Genomic DNA, 13624 nt, shown 5'->3' with positions numbered 1-13624 from the left:
TTTTTTCAATGGATGATTGTTGTTCCAGCTTCAAAATAAAGGACGACTTAAATCGTCATCTTCTTCAGCACCTCTTTAAGTGTCGCGGTAGCTTTCATTTCTGAATTCGATCTTTTTCTGGTATTCTGCCTCGTATAGCCGCTCGGCTATACTATTTAAAAAAATAAATAAAACATCGAGTATAGCCGGATAAAAATAAAAAAACCACGTATCGCCGCGCGGCTATACTAAAAACAGACGAGTAACGCCGGACGGCTATACTATTTCTTATTTAAAAAAAGAGCCGAGTCCAGCCGCGCGGCTATACTATTTAAAAAAATGGTTTCTTTAAAGAAAGGTGGAAATCCGAGTATAGCCGGCCGGCTATACTATTTCTTGAAAAAATAAAATAAACAGCGCAGTAAAGCCGTGCGGCTATACATTTTAATATATAAAAAAAAGAGGCGGCAGATAAAAATTAAGATCAGAGTCTTACCCGATCAGGGAGGATTGGTGATGGGAAATAGAGACCATCAGATGGATCATGCTGCAAGTCTTCTTCTTTTGATTGAGTTTTTTTCCCCAGCAAGTTCTTCCTTCTCCTTGCAAAGTTCTAGGTGCTGTTTCATAATATGGAGTTCTCTTTCAAGTCACTGAATTTAGGCATTGAGACTTCTGATAATGCCAAGACAACCACGCGCAGGATCATTTTTCCTTGCATTCCCTTCCGTCCGTGAGAATGCTTTCAGCAGCTGCCTGTCTTTGATCAGGTGCAGCCATGGCCCTGATCTTTTGGATGTTGCTCACACCAAAGATCTTATGAGCATTCTGGAACTCACTGTACCTGCTGGCTGGAAAGTATGGGGCCATTTCACAGGTCTCATCACATTTTCTCCTCTGATGCCTATTTTCCATGATTGCTTGTTCTTACTGAAAATGAACCAAACAGGAGCAATTGAGGGTGAGGAAAAGCAAAGAAATTGGGATTTAATTGAGAGTTAAAGGGGGATATACAGTTGGCTCAAGCTTTTGGTTAATGAGTTGGATAGCGTCAGATTTTGTGAAATATATTTTGGCATCTAAAATTTATTTGGGTTTTGTACAAAACCCAAATATTTTATTTTTATTTTTATTTTTGTGGTTTAAGGCAGCATATGCATGGCTTGAGTCAGCCAATTGTCAATTTGTCATCATTAGGAAAAGCTCTTCAGTTTCTTTGTTTTTGAATTTGACTCTGCTGCAATTAATCTCTCCCGTCTAGTGTGACAAAGTTGAGTGATCAGCTATGACAACTCAAATCCCAACTAGATTTTTATAGAGAGAGGGAAATCGAACCTAGTACCTCAAATATTGGGGTAAATGCTCATAAATCACTTGAGCTATAAGTCCACCAAATTCCAACAGATTACTAAGGGCCTATTTGGTATCCTACTTGGATCCAATTTTATAAACTCAAAAACAGATTTGTCCCAAAAACCTGTTTAGTATGCCCATTTTTAAAAACCCAAACCCAAAAAAAATTCAAAAACACCCCTATTATTATTATTATTTTTATAAAAAAAAAGTGAGGTTTTACATCTCTCTCTCCACCAAAATTGATAGGGTTTATGCCTCATATCTTTTTCCTTTTCTTTTGTTAATTTCAATTTGGGGATTAGGATTTTTGATTTTCTGATTTTAGTTTCAATTTTTTTTAGATCTTAAAAATAGTTTAGAGTTCAATACCAAACAAGTTTTTAGATCTTAAAATTACTATTTGAAAACTCATGTTTTTAAAAAGAATCATAGTTTTTTTAGTTTACTTTTTTTATTAGGATACCAAACATGGCCTAAAGGGTTATATAGGATTTTACCTTGCTAATTAAGCTAATTTACTCTACTTTCCATTGTTTTCATGCACAATTAGAGTTGGGTTGTTAAGAAAACAAATGACAAACTACTATATGGTGATTTTAATATGTTACTATCTGTCTGCATGCCCTTTGTGGTATGTAATTCATCAGTCCAAACTATTTTTCTTTTTATTCTTCTTCTAGCTTGGAAATTTCTAGCACTACCAAATATGGTTGGTTACCCTAAATTTGTTGTGCTTCTATCTGTAAATTAAATTAGAGTTACTTATCAAGCGTTACTTCCTTTTAATCTTATTTGGGTTGTGCTTTCCATATCTGTATTTTGCCATCTTTATTTGAACATACATCAATTTTCTACAAATTTGAACCTTTGGAAATGTATACACACAGCCCATATCGATCATATTTAGAACCTTATGAAGTATATATCAACTAACTCTTACTTTAGGGTTTTTTCTCCTCGTAAAATTAAAAGATGTTTCAAGCTCGAAGCTTCTCTCCTCGCTCGCTGATTGTTGAAAGAAAAAGTTTAGGGAATATATGCACATTTTGGTGCAAATTTCAAAAATATTTCTCATTTATTTCAAGCATGTGTGCCTACCTGGCCCAAGAAAACATGAAGAGATACTTGATAGCCTTATATGGTGAATGGGCCCAATTGATGAAACGCACCGTATTGGGGCGACGGCGTCTAAACTCGTAATCCAACAAAGACATATCTCATCGTCATCAAGAAATCACAAACACCGTCTTCAATTCAGCGATTGCGTAGTCGAAACGCTGCGTTTCATCTTTCCCAATTAGAGAGAGAGGGAGAGAGAGAGAGAGAGCGCGAAAGAGAAAGAGAGGGACTTGAGGTTGAGCTCTGATGGCGGAAAAACCCCAACCGGTTCGCGTACTGTATTGTGCGGTGTGCAGTTACTATTCTGTAGGAGAGGCAAGAGGTTACTAATGAAGTAATAAATAGAGTAAAAAAATTGGAGAAACATAGTATAGCCGAGCGGCTATACTATTTCGCTGAAAAAAATTGGGGGACAAAAAAATTGGGGGAACCTTGTATAGCCGACCGGCTATACTATTTCTTGAAAAAAATTTGGGAAACCGGGTATAGCCTATTTCTCTAAACAAAATTGGACACAGCCGCACGGCTATACTATATCTTTTTAAAAAATTGGGGACAACCGGGTATAGCCGATCGGCTATACTCTATAAATAGAATATTTTACATAAGGTATGCAAATGATTGGCTATTCCTGGGTCTCTATTCTCATTTTTGGTAATCATACTTTTTCTCTTACTACTTTAGCTTGATCTCAAATTCACACATTTGTTTTTGTAATGTGTAAGAGTTATGACTCGAATAGGTTTGGATACTCACGTAACTCCACCTAGGGTTTTACGATTAGGGTTTCAATCCCAATATATGGTTAGTACGACATAATTGGACCTAACCCTATACTTGAGTGTGCCTTGAGGTAGATTTTAACAAGTGGTCATATAGTTGCGCGGCTATATTCTATAAATAAAATATTTTAAACGTATAGCCGCGCGGCTAGACGCTTTAAATAGCATAATCTAGATTTCTCTTTTTTAATTACTTTAATTAGTTCTTATGTTTTAATTATTATTTACTTAGTGAAGAATTAGTATATAATTATTTTATTAAAGAATAAATATTATATTAATTACTATTTATCAAGTAATATAATTTATGAAGTTAATTAAAATATTTAATACTCATTATTCACTAAATAAATAATAATTAAAATATAATTACTAATGAAAGTAATTAAATAAGGCTAAAATATTATTTAAATACTAAAAATAAAATTTATTGACTTAAAGATACTAGGTTTAAATTTATTTTTTTAAAAAACTCTCCTGACGAAATTCAGTGGGCACAAATCTATCATGGGAAAACTTGGCCGGATTAGACCTTCAAGTAATTGGTGAAGTCCTAAGTTCAATTTATTGACTATAATAATCTATGTTTATATCTGCAAGAGAGGGAAATTGAACTTAGGACTTCAAGTATATATTATAAATGCTCTTAATCACTTTAGCTACAAACCCCTTGCACTACAACAATTTTTTAGATAAACAATATACGTCCTTAATTTCTTTTTTTCTTTTTTACAAACCATAGAATATTTACAAGGATATTTTAACAACGAATTAATGCACAAACAACAAAGTTGTGCTTGCCATGATTAGATATGGATATGTTATCCTTGCACTCATGTGATTCGAATTTAAGATCTCTTCAATAAAGCGAAAACAATAATCACTTGACCAAACGCTAATCTGTTTTTTTTTTTTTGGTTTGTTTGTTCCTTCCTTTCACTAGAAGGGAACTTTTTGATTTTGCAAGTTTGAGAGACTAGATGAAAGTAAATCAATAATATTTGTAACCTTAGTCTCCATTTGGATGGAGGGATTCCACATCCATATGACCCCATTTGGTTCATGGAATGGATTTGAGAAGAAATCACTTCCCATGTCATTTCCCAAAGGATGAGAAATAGAAGATTCATTTTCCACATTCGGTAATGTCATGAGAGTAATAAGGAGATTTCACTTTATTTCATTTCCCATGTTTGTTTTGAGTAGGAATGGAAAACAAAATTTGTATAATTTTCCAATTATACCCATATTAAATCAAATAAAAAAAAGAATGTATTTAATGATATATTGTAATTCTAAATTGTTTTGAGAAATAGAATTCATTCATAGAACCAAAGAAGTACAAAGAACGACATGATATAGTGGTCTCGTTAAAACCTTCCTAGGACAACCTCATGGGACAAACCTTAGGGGAGAAAAGAGTACCACACATGTCATGGACTAACAAGAGAATCTAATTCAAGTCACTTTGAACCATTACAATAAAAGAACAAATCAAAAATGAAAACTAACACATAGACCTCTAGCTGTCAAAAGAAGCCTTCTATGAGCAAAATCATAGTCCTTTAGCACCCACACAAATTGCAAGGCATACCATAGAAGAGACCAGGAGAGAACACGCAGGAGGAACACATAAACAACAGTAAAAGGACCCTTGAGAAGCACTCCACTTCAACTTAGAACCGAACAAAGAAAACCTCTTATGATCAAGCATAGTTCTTTGGTCGGTGTAGAGTAGAGAAGAACACCACATCCCAACAACTACCACCAACGTCGATGTTGCCACCGCCGTTGAAACAGAGATAAAACATTAGCCACCAAGTATCACAATTCTCCCAAGGAGAGACACAATCCAGCATCACCACATAAATAATGGTAAAAGGACCCCTGAGAAGCACTTCACTTCAACTCAGAACCAAACAAAGAAAACCTCTTAAAACCAAGCATAGTTCTTTGCTCGCCGCAAAGTAGAGAAGAGCACTACATCCCAACAACTACCACCAACGTCTCTGCTGCCATTGCTATTGAAACAGAGACAAAACATTAGCCACCAGGTATCACAACTCTCCCGAGAAGAGACATAATCCAATGTCACTACTATCACCATTGTCTAGACAAAGACAACACCATCTACCTAGAACACTGCAAAAACAATCAAACAAAACAAACAGACCTAGATCCAAACAGATCTAGACTATGTGGGTTGGGAAATGGGAGGAGAAGATGGGATAAGAGGAAGGGAAAATATGGGAGAAAAAGAATGAGAGATGAGGAGAGAAAAGGGAAGATGGGCTGAGGGGAGGAGGAGCAGTGGCCACCTCCTCCCTTAGCTTCCCTTCGGTTGGTTGTCGGCAAGGAGAAAGGGGACCAGAGTGCGGCTAGGGTTTCGTTTTTTAATAGGACTTTGTTTGTAATTCTAAATTGTTAATGAGAACAAAATGGTTATTAAAAATGTACCTTAATTTTGGTTCATTTTCCCAAACTTTCACATGATGAGGGAAAACAAAACCCAAGTTGGGAGGAAGGCTTCATTTTCCCCCTTACTTTCCTATGTGCCCGGCAACCATTTCTCATGCCTAGACTTATCAAACATGGAAAAGCAATTAATTTCTCATCCCCAAGCCTTATTTCTCATGAATCAAACGGGGCCTATATGGATTTAGATGACATTATAAGGTAAAATCGCTTATTTAGGCTATTACAATCCACCTATGCCAAGATGTGGACAAGGAAAAAATGAAGAAAAAATAAATGGATTTCAAATGATTCTTTGCATATAGTCATTTCAATAATCTAATATGGTTATTGTTTTTATAAGCAAACTTAATCTTGTTGTCAAATCCAAATCATTTATTTCAAATTCATCCATCCAAATAAAAACCTTAAGGTGTGTTCGAGTGAAATACTACATAATTGCATTTTCGAAATATTATATTTCTTCTTTTATCCAAACATAATTGCATTTCCAAATAATTCTATTTCTTCATTTATCCATATATATCATTGCATTTCTAGAGGTATTCTATTTCTTTTATCCTTGTAGTGATACATTTAAAGTTTCACATTTGGAATGACAGAAATCTTTCATATATAAACTCTTTTAAGATGACAGAAATCTTGTCACATCAAACATTCATACAAAGGTGTTTGATAGAAGCAAAATGGAGGCAAAGAGAGTTAGGGCTATAGTGATAGTTTCCTTGGTGCTTGGATTGCTCATGGGACAGTCCACAGCTTCTAAATTCAAAGACTGCTATGAAGTATGCTTTGCTACATGTTTCCCTGAGAAAAAAGACCCTATCTATTGTGGTGGCCATTGCTTGAGAAAATGCATTTGCCATCCTTCTTCTTTGGACACCCAAACATACCCCAAACACTTCTGCAAGCTTGGTTGTGCTACTTCTTAGTAAGTGAATATTTATATAGATTTGTGTATATGTGCAAGATTGTGCTTTCATGTTGGTTTATGTGCTAATTATTTTTTATTTTTTGTCAGATGGAGGAAAAGTAGAGACTTGTGTGGATTCTTGCTCAAGGACTTGCACTGCTACTTACAATGCAGGAAAGCATTAATGTGACTAAAGTGGTTTAAATTTTAGACATGTAATAAAATTTCAGACAAAAAATAAGAACTTGTTCATTATTGTCTCATAAATAATTAGATTTATGCCAAATAATTAGTTGTTTAATATATAAAAAAAAAGTTCCAAATATCAATGTGGTGGTTGATCTTGAACCCTTTCTACCATCCGTCAAATAAAAATGAAACTTACAGTATGTTTATTAACTTGCAATCGGAGTTATAATGAATCACCTCAAACATACCCATTGAAGTGTTTATTAACTATCTCAAAAAGTATGACTGACGGTATAACTTGAAAATTGAGAAAATGAATGCCAAATATCTCTTACCATAAGGCCATCTTCAGCAATGGACCATATCCCAAATATAGCCCTAAAATAATGCAAAACCCATCTCCAACCATGAGCTAAACAAAATTTTAGCTAAATTTGGAGGGCCACATTTGGCCCTTTAGTCCTCCAACCAGGCCACATTTAGACTTTGGCCTAGTCCTAGGCCAAATTTTTGTGGGCTCCGTGTATGTGCTTTACATTGATGATGTTAGCTGGATATATATATAAGCCTTTTTAAATGTTTTCAATTCGTAAAAAAATTATAAAAAATTATTAGTCATGACCGTTGGATGTCAAACCATTGAAACCCATCCTTAAAAAAAAAAAATGTAGTCACCTTTTCAAATATTTTCAAGTGTTGTTTTAAAAAAATTATAAAAAATTGTTGGTCATGGAATATTGTCTCTAAATAGTAGTGTAATTAAACTAAACAATACATTGTTGTGGAATGGATGTGTTGTACCATAGTTTTTCTCAAAATAATAAAATATGAAGGACTTTAAAATATAGCCCTGCATGGCTGAAGATGGAAAAATTTAACTCTATACTATTCTTTAAAAAATTAATATTTTGAAGGGCAAAATTTTTAGTCATGAACTATATTTAGCCCTATGATTGGAGATGACCTACGAGTCGAAAAAATACTATTATGTTTGTTAAGTATTCATATGTGGCCAATAAATACCAAAAAATGAAGCATATTCCAAAGGCCTTTTTAAGAATAATTACATGAATAAATTGATGATTAATAGTTTCAGGAAATAAATTACAAAAAGGTTGATCTTGGTGTCTATAATTATATTGCTTGAAAATGAGTGCTATTTTCGCCAAAATAGATTATTCGCATGCATTTTCCTAAAAGAATTAAAAAAAGTGGGGGCCCAGACGCAAATACTCCAAAGTATTGGGGTCGTAGCACAAAACCACAAAACACAGTACAGCAACAAATACAAAGCAGCTGAGGAAAATCCAAAGCAAAACCCCAATTTCTTAATGGACTTGGTTCGAACCATTCCAGTGCCCTCCAGGTGAAAGAGAAGCTAACAGTAAGTAATTTCAGTCTGTAATTACTTTCTTCCTGCTATTAGGGTTGACCTTTTTTTCCCCAAACGCAACGGTAAAACTCAAGAACGCCCATTTCGTTCATCAAGTTTTCTTTTCTTCTCCTATAATTCATCGGTGATGCAAGAATTTTCCTTTCTCTGTAATTATCTACATTCCGCTCTCTGTGTTGTGAATTGAAAATTTTAATTGATTTCATGCCGTCTCATACTACATGAACTGCCAAGCCTCAAGATTGTTTAACTTTCTTTGGCTTGTTTGATATGCTTAGAATTTGTAACAATTTGTGAGTAATTCAGTAATGTTATCGTTTGTAGGCATATGTCATGGTGGAGCTTGTGGAAACCGTGATGATTTTTACTGCTAGCCTATCTGGGTACCTGTCCATTGTGCATAGCTTTTGATTAGAATCTGGGGCATTTGAGTGGTCATGTCTCATTCGAAAACAAGCCAGGGTGATGGTTCCAATAATGCTGGGAAGCGAAACCTTCCTTCATGGATGAGTTCAAGAGACAATGAGAGTGAGTCTGTTGGAAAGAAACCAACTCGGGCTGGTGAATGTGAGGAGAGTAACGAGGGTGCAAAGCCCAGGCTAGCCAAAGGGCGTGGAGGTGCATCCAGTTCGGGAACCACACAATTTTCCAAACTTATGGTACTGGATAGTATGGAATAAGATTCACCAAGTTGCATTTTCAATATGTCACGTAACTTGACAATGTTAGGCTAATATCATAGTTGTTATCTGCCCAGGAAGGAGTAGTGTTTGTACTGTCTGGGTTTGTTAATCCTGAGCGCAGCATTCTGCGGTCACAGGCCTTGGAAATGGGAGCAGAATATCAGCCTGACTGGAACTCAGATTGCACTCTCTTGGTTTGTGCATTTCCAAACACCCCAAAGTTTCGACAAGTTGAGGCAGATTGTGGAACTATAGTTTCAAAGGTTCTTATTTTTGTTTCAAATATATACAATTGTCTTGTGTATGATATTTAATTTTGCTTCCATATAGAAACATTGTTTTTAGTCAACACTGATGGTTCATAACTTAAGGCAGGCTACAACCAATTAAGTGACAATTTCATGGCCTTTTGACTTTTTTATACAAGTACTTGTTGGTAACTTATGCCCCGTAAAGACAATTTTTAAGGAAAATTAGCTTGAAGCTAAAGTAAAACTTCTACGGTATATGCTTTGAACTGTGGCATGCACTCATTACATATTCTGTAGTATTATTATCTTGTCTCAAAAGATAATTTATCTTCAGATATTGACTTGTATTGTTAGTTGTTGCGGTAAGTTTCACTTAAGTTACTATGTTCTCAGTTCTGATATTATGGTTTGTTTAGCTTAACATATGCTGTCTTATACAAGTCCAATCTCATGAAAAAAGGGCAATTAGTTTTCTCTAATAAACGCAACACTGATGCTTCAGCAATTATTTTAGGAATGGTAATTTAATCTTTGTAATTATCTAATGGTATCTTGTTTGCTCATATTAGGATTGGATATCAGAGTGTTACACACAGAAGAAGCTTGTTGATATTGAAAGTTACCTTATGAATGCTGGAAAACCCTGGCGTAAAAGCAGTGTTTCCCATGACAACAGCCAAGGTAAAGGAATTGTGCTTGTGTGTTGGCATTTAACGTTTTTAGCAAGGGTATCTGTTATATGCGACAATTCTGTACAACAAAATGCATTCTTGTATTCATTTTTCATTTGTTTTAAATTATTTTCATTGTTTATGTTATTGAAGTTTTTAATGCCTCATGTTAAGTTTAACTCCTCAAATCTCATTTAGGATGTCTTGGTTGGTCACCATGTGGTCTTAATTTTTATTGTTGTTGTACGTACGGTTAATCCATGCTTAAGTGACTGTCTGCAGACAAAAAGGCATCCCAACCTAGAAAATCGAAGAAGCAAGATGGAGATTCACCATCAAAACCAACTGCATCATCAAATCCAAAGGTATTTTTTGACCAGGCTAGCGTTAAAATGTCCTATAAATATATAAACAAATAATGTCAAACTGTGTTTTCAGTTTTTCCTTTGTCAACTTTTTAGATTTATGGCAGCGGCATTTCTCTATATACCAATGCAGTTATGTTTCTTGTGCATATGTTTAGCAGATTAAAGCTTCTAATTCTGTTAAGGAGTGCTTTTCTCCTTCTAAAGTGAAGAAGTGGGCAGTTGACGATTTGAATAAGACAATTTCATGGCTGGAGAGTCAAGAAGAAAAGGTTGTTGGCATTCTACTTTTGTGCGTCTGTGTTTGTGCATTTCCTGAAAATATAATTTTGTTTTTGTATTGTAGACAGTGAGTCTGCTGGTTCTCTTTTTGTTTTGTTTTGTGGTCCACACAGTCTGCTGGAGTTGAAAACGATATTTTTTAGATGCTGAAGCTTGTGTAAACACACAATTATAACTTCTAGTTGTCTTCTTCTCAACCCATTGACACTAGTGGTTGAGAGGTGTAAAATTTTGTGTTTTTTAAATTTGCCTCTTTCAACTGTATACAAGACTTGCCGTATCTCCTTAATAAAGCTTATCTTTGTTGTGCTCTACTACCACTTACAGCCAGAGCCAGATGAGATAAACCAAATAGCAGCTGAAGGGATTTTAACTTGTTTACAAGATGCAATAGATTCTCTTGAACAAAAGCAGGTATTCCTACAGAAACACAGTTTGGTCTTTTTGAAGTAATTTTAAACTTAGTTCTTGCATACTTGGGTTCCACCTCCACCCACTCATGTGAAAAAAGAAAGGGAACAGGAACTTAATTTACAGTTGGAAACATTTATCAATTGTTTCCCTTCACCATTTGAAGGGCAGCGGCATTATTCCATCACATTCTTTGAGTGAATTAGTCAATGCGGTAAACAATTTTTTTTTTCTTTCTTTTTTTTGGTGTGTGCAGGATGTCCGGCAAATAACTGAGCAGTGGAATTTCATTCCTCGCGTAGTCGAAGAGTTGGCAAAGCTCGAGGGCACGAGAAATGAGTCTGCAGCAGTATCCAAGGAAGATCTTTGCAGACAGGTAATGGAGTGTAAACGAATTTATGAGGTGGAACTTAAGAATTTAGGCGATGACCTGTCAAAGAAGAAGAAGCCAAAGACTGAAAGACAAGAGAGGGACAGTGGGAGAACTGAAGCCATATCCAGTGGTACAGCAGGATACGACAGTGATGAAACAATTGAGATGACAGAAGAGGAAATAGACCTTGCATATAAGAATGTTGTTGCTTCTAAGATCCCCTAATGCTGAGTATTTTCTCTCTGTTGAAGATAAACCGACTGTAAATTTTTTGCATAAATTTTTTATTTTTTTAAAAGAAGAGATGGATAGTTTTGCGTAAGTAGTTGTGGTTAAAGCACGAGACTGTTAGTTACATAATCATGAAAATGGAAGCTTAGAAGATCATAACACCCAATATTGCTAATCTAAAAATTCAGATCTACACCCGCTGAACAAGTTAATATATGTTGCCTCCAATTGAAGAGGTCGACCAAATTGAATTGAGCAAAGATGGATGATTGCAAGGCGTGGTTTATAGGAGAACCCTTTAACGGTAGGAAACCAAGAAACTAATGCAAATCGTTGTCCAAGCTTTTATTAGTGTCCTTTGCAGTTAGAGTTCCAATGAACAAAAATGTTGAAGTATGTATTCATTGACTCGACAAAAAATGAATCAAACAACCAAAGAAAATCAATATTTTATATTTATAGGCAAATCTATATATAAAGGAAGAAAAATCAATGGGGTCTTGTCCAGTGGAAAAGGGCATTGACTTGCAGATCAAATGTCTCAGGTTCGAATGCCCATGGCATTAATTGTGTGCATGTATATGAGAAACCTCCCTCCCTCTAGTTTAGACTATCATTTGTACTAAAAATAAAGAAAGAAAAGTCTTAACCGTTGAAATTTCAAATTTAAAAAAATAGATTAACTAAATTAATAAAAGACCACAAATTTTATTTTTCATACAAGCAATAATCTACTTTAAACGAATCTAAATTACGGAGAGGAGGATTTGAACTCGGGTGCAAGGTGGAGAGCACATAATTTCATAAGAATAAAGTGGTAAAAGACTAAAAGTGTTGTAAACTCAAAAGTTATGGATGTCCACCATAAGTCCATTGTAATTCCTATCATTATAGGGTGGTAAACTATGCACTAAAGACTATATATATCATTTGTAATTATGCTTTGCAACCCACTACTTAAGGGTTGTAAATGGTGATGTATTTCCAATGCCTATAAATAGTAGGCACTAAATATGAATAAGAAACTTTTGAGCCTTGAGCTATTGAGAACTACTCTTACCCCTCCCATACTTTCTCTATTTACTTTTACAGCACGAATCCTCTCCCAAATATCAATTGAGTTATATAGAAGAGAATAAAGGGTTCAAAAAAAGACAATCCAAATAAACACGAACCACCATTTCATTGTCTATCTCTCATGAAATCACTACACAAGGCCATACTTATACCAAAGAGAGACTCCAGGGATGGAGACTGAAGCATTGGTGGAGTTGTGGTATGCTATAGAGGGAGATGCTGATGCTGACTCAGAGGGCTACGACACAAAACAAGAAAAACGAATTCTCGGTGACTATCTAAGAGATCTAATTTGCTTATTGAAAGATGAAATATCAAATTGTTTTTTCTATAAGTGTACACTTAATGTGTTTGAGAAGCGAGACTATCTTTGATCATCTCTTTCAGAAGCGAGACTACCCCTTATCACACCTCTCGTGATCACAAGGGACTATAGGGATACAACTAGATCATCAGGGGTTCTAGTTTATTTACTAGGACAATCCGAGTTTGAAGAATTTTGAGCAAAGTTTTCTTACCCTAAGCAATACTTGTGTTATTTCATACTTTTACTTCTATTAGTATTTTGGTATTTTGCTTCTAATAGGTGAAAGCTTTGTACCTCCTCTTCAGTGATGACAAAATGGGAAGATAAGACCATTCCGGAACAATGGCATGCAAGAAATCGTTCCATAAGAACGACATGTTTTATGTACAAAAGAGTGTTCTAGAAGAATGACTTGCATTATGTACAAAATATCGTTCCAGAAGAATGACTTGGATTATATACAAAAGACCATTCTAGGTGGCTTGAATTGTTTTTAAAATTCAAAAGAACTACAAGCACCGAGTAGGGGTGAAATTCTGTTTCATGGATATTGCAATTATGCAAGCCTTATCTGCAAGAACAATAAGCTTTTAATTTAATGCCATATTTAATTTAATTATTCTATTTCTTGTGTAATTTAATTGTTTAATTAAATTATTAGAATAATATTGATTGTTGTTCCTCCAAAGGCAAACATTCCCACAAAAAAAGAAGAAGAAAAAAATTGAATTCTCAGATTGATTTACTGTGAAATTTCTCTCTTCAAT

General features: G+C 34.9%; 1 protein-coding gene across 5 annotated transcripts; it reads left to right on the top strand.

The window, feature by feature from the left end:
* The first annotated feature begins 8080 nt into the window (after nucleotides 1-8080).
* ATXRCC1 (BRCT domain-containing DNA repair protein) lies at nucleotides 8081-11564 on the top strand. Of its 5 annotated transcripts, none has more exons than XM_008230373.2 (8): nucleotides 8081-8197; nucleotides 8531-8865; nucleotides 8964-9152; nucleotides 9710-9821; nucleotides 10094-10176; nucleotides 10338-10448; nucleotides 10786-10872; nucleotides 11126-11564. In XM_008230373.2, exons 2-8 carry the CDS (start codon nucleotides 8644-8646, stop codon nucleotides 11465-11467), a joined length of 1146 nt encoding a protein of 381 aa, XP_008228595.2. In that variant the 5' UTR covers nucleotides 8081-8197; nucleotides 8531-8643; the 3' UTR covers nucleotides 11468-11564. The 5 variants fall into 5 exon arrangements, with proteins under 5 accessions (XP_008228595.2, XP_008228593.2, XP_088907175.1 ...); XM_008230371.2 differs by having other exon boundaries at nucleotides 10335-10448; XM_089051049.1 differs by lacking the exon at nucleotides 8081-8197 and adding an exon at nucleotides 8234-8355.
* Nucleotides 11565-13624: the final 2060 nt, after the last annotated feature.

This window comes from Prunus mume, linkage group LG4 (genome assembly GCF_029339155.1).
Source record: "Prunus mume cultivar Tortuosa linkage group LG4, ASM2933915v1, whole genome shotgun sequence".
NCBI lineage: Eukaryota > Viridiplantae > Streptophyta > Magnoliopsida > Rosales > Rosaceae > Prunus > Prunus mume.
Note: the sequence above shows the minus strand (reverse complement) of the source record. Positions and strands in the feature narration are given on the sequence as shown.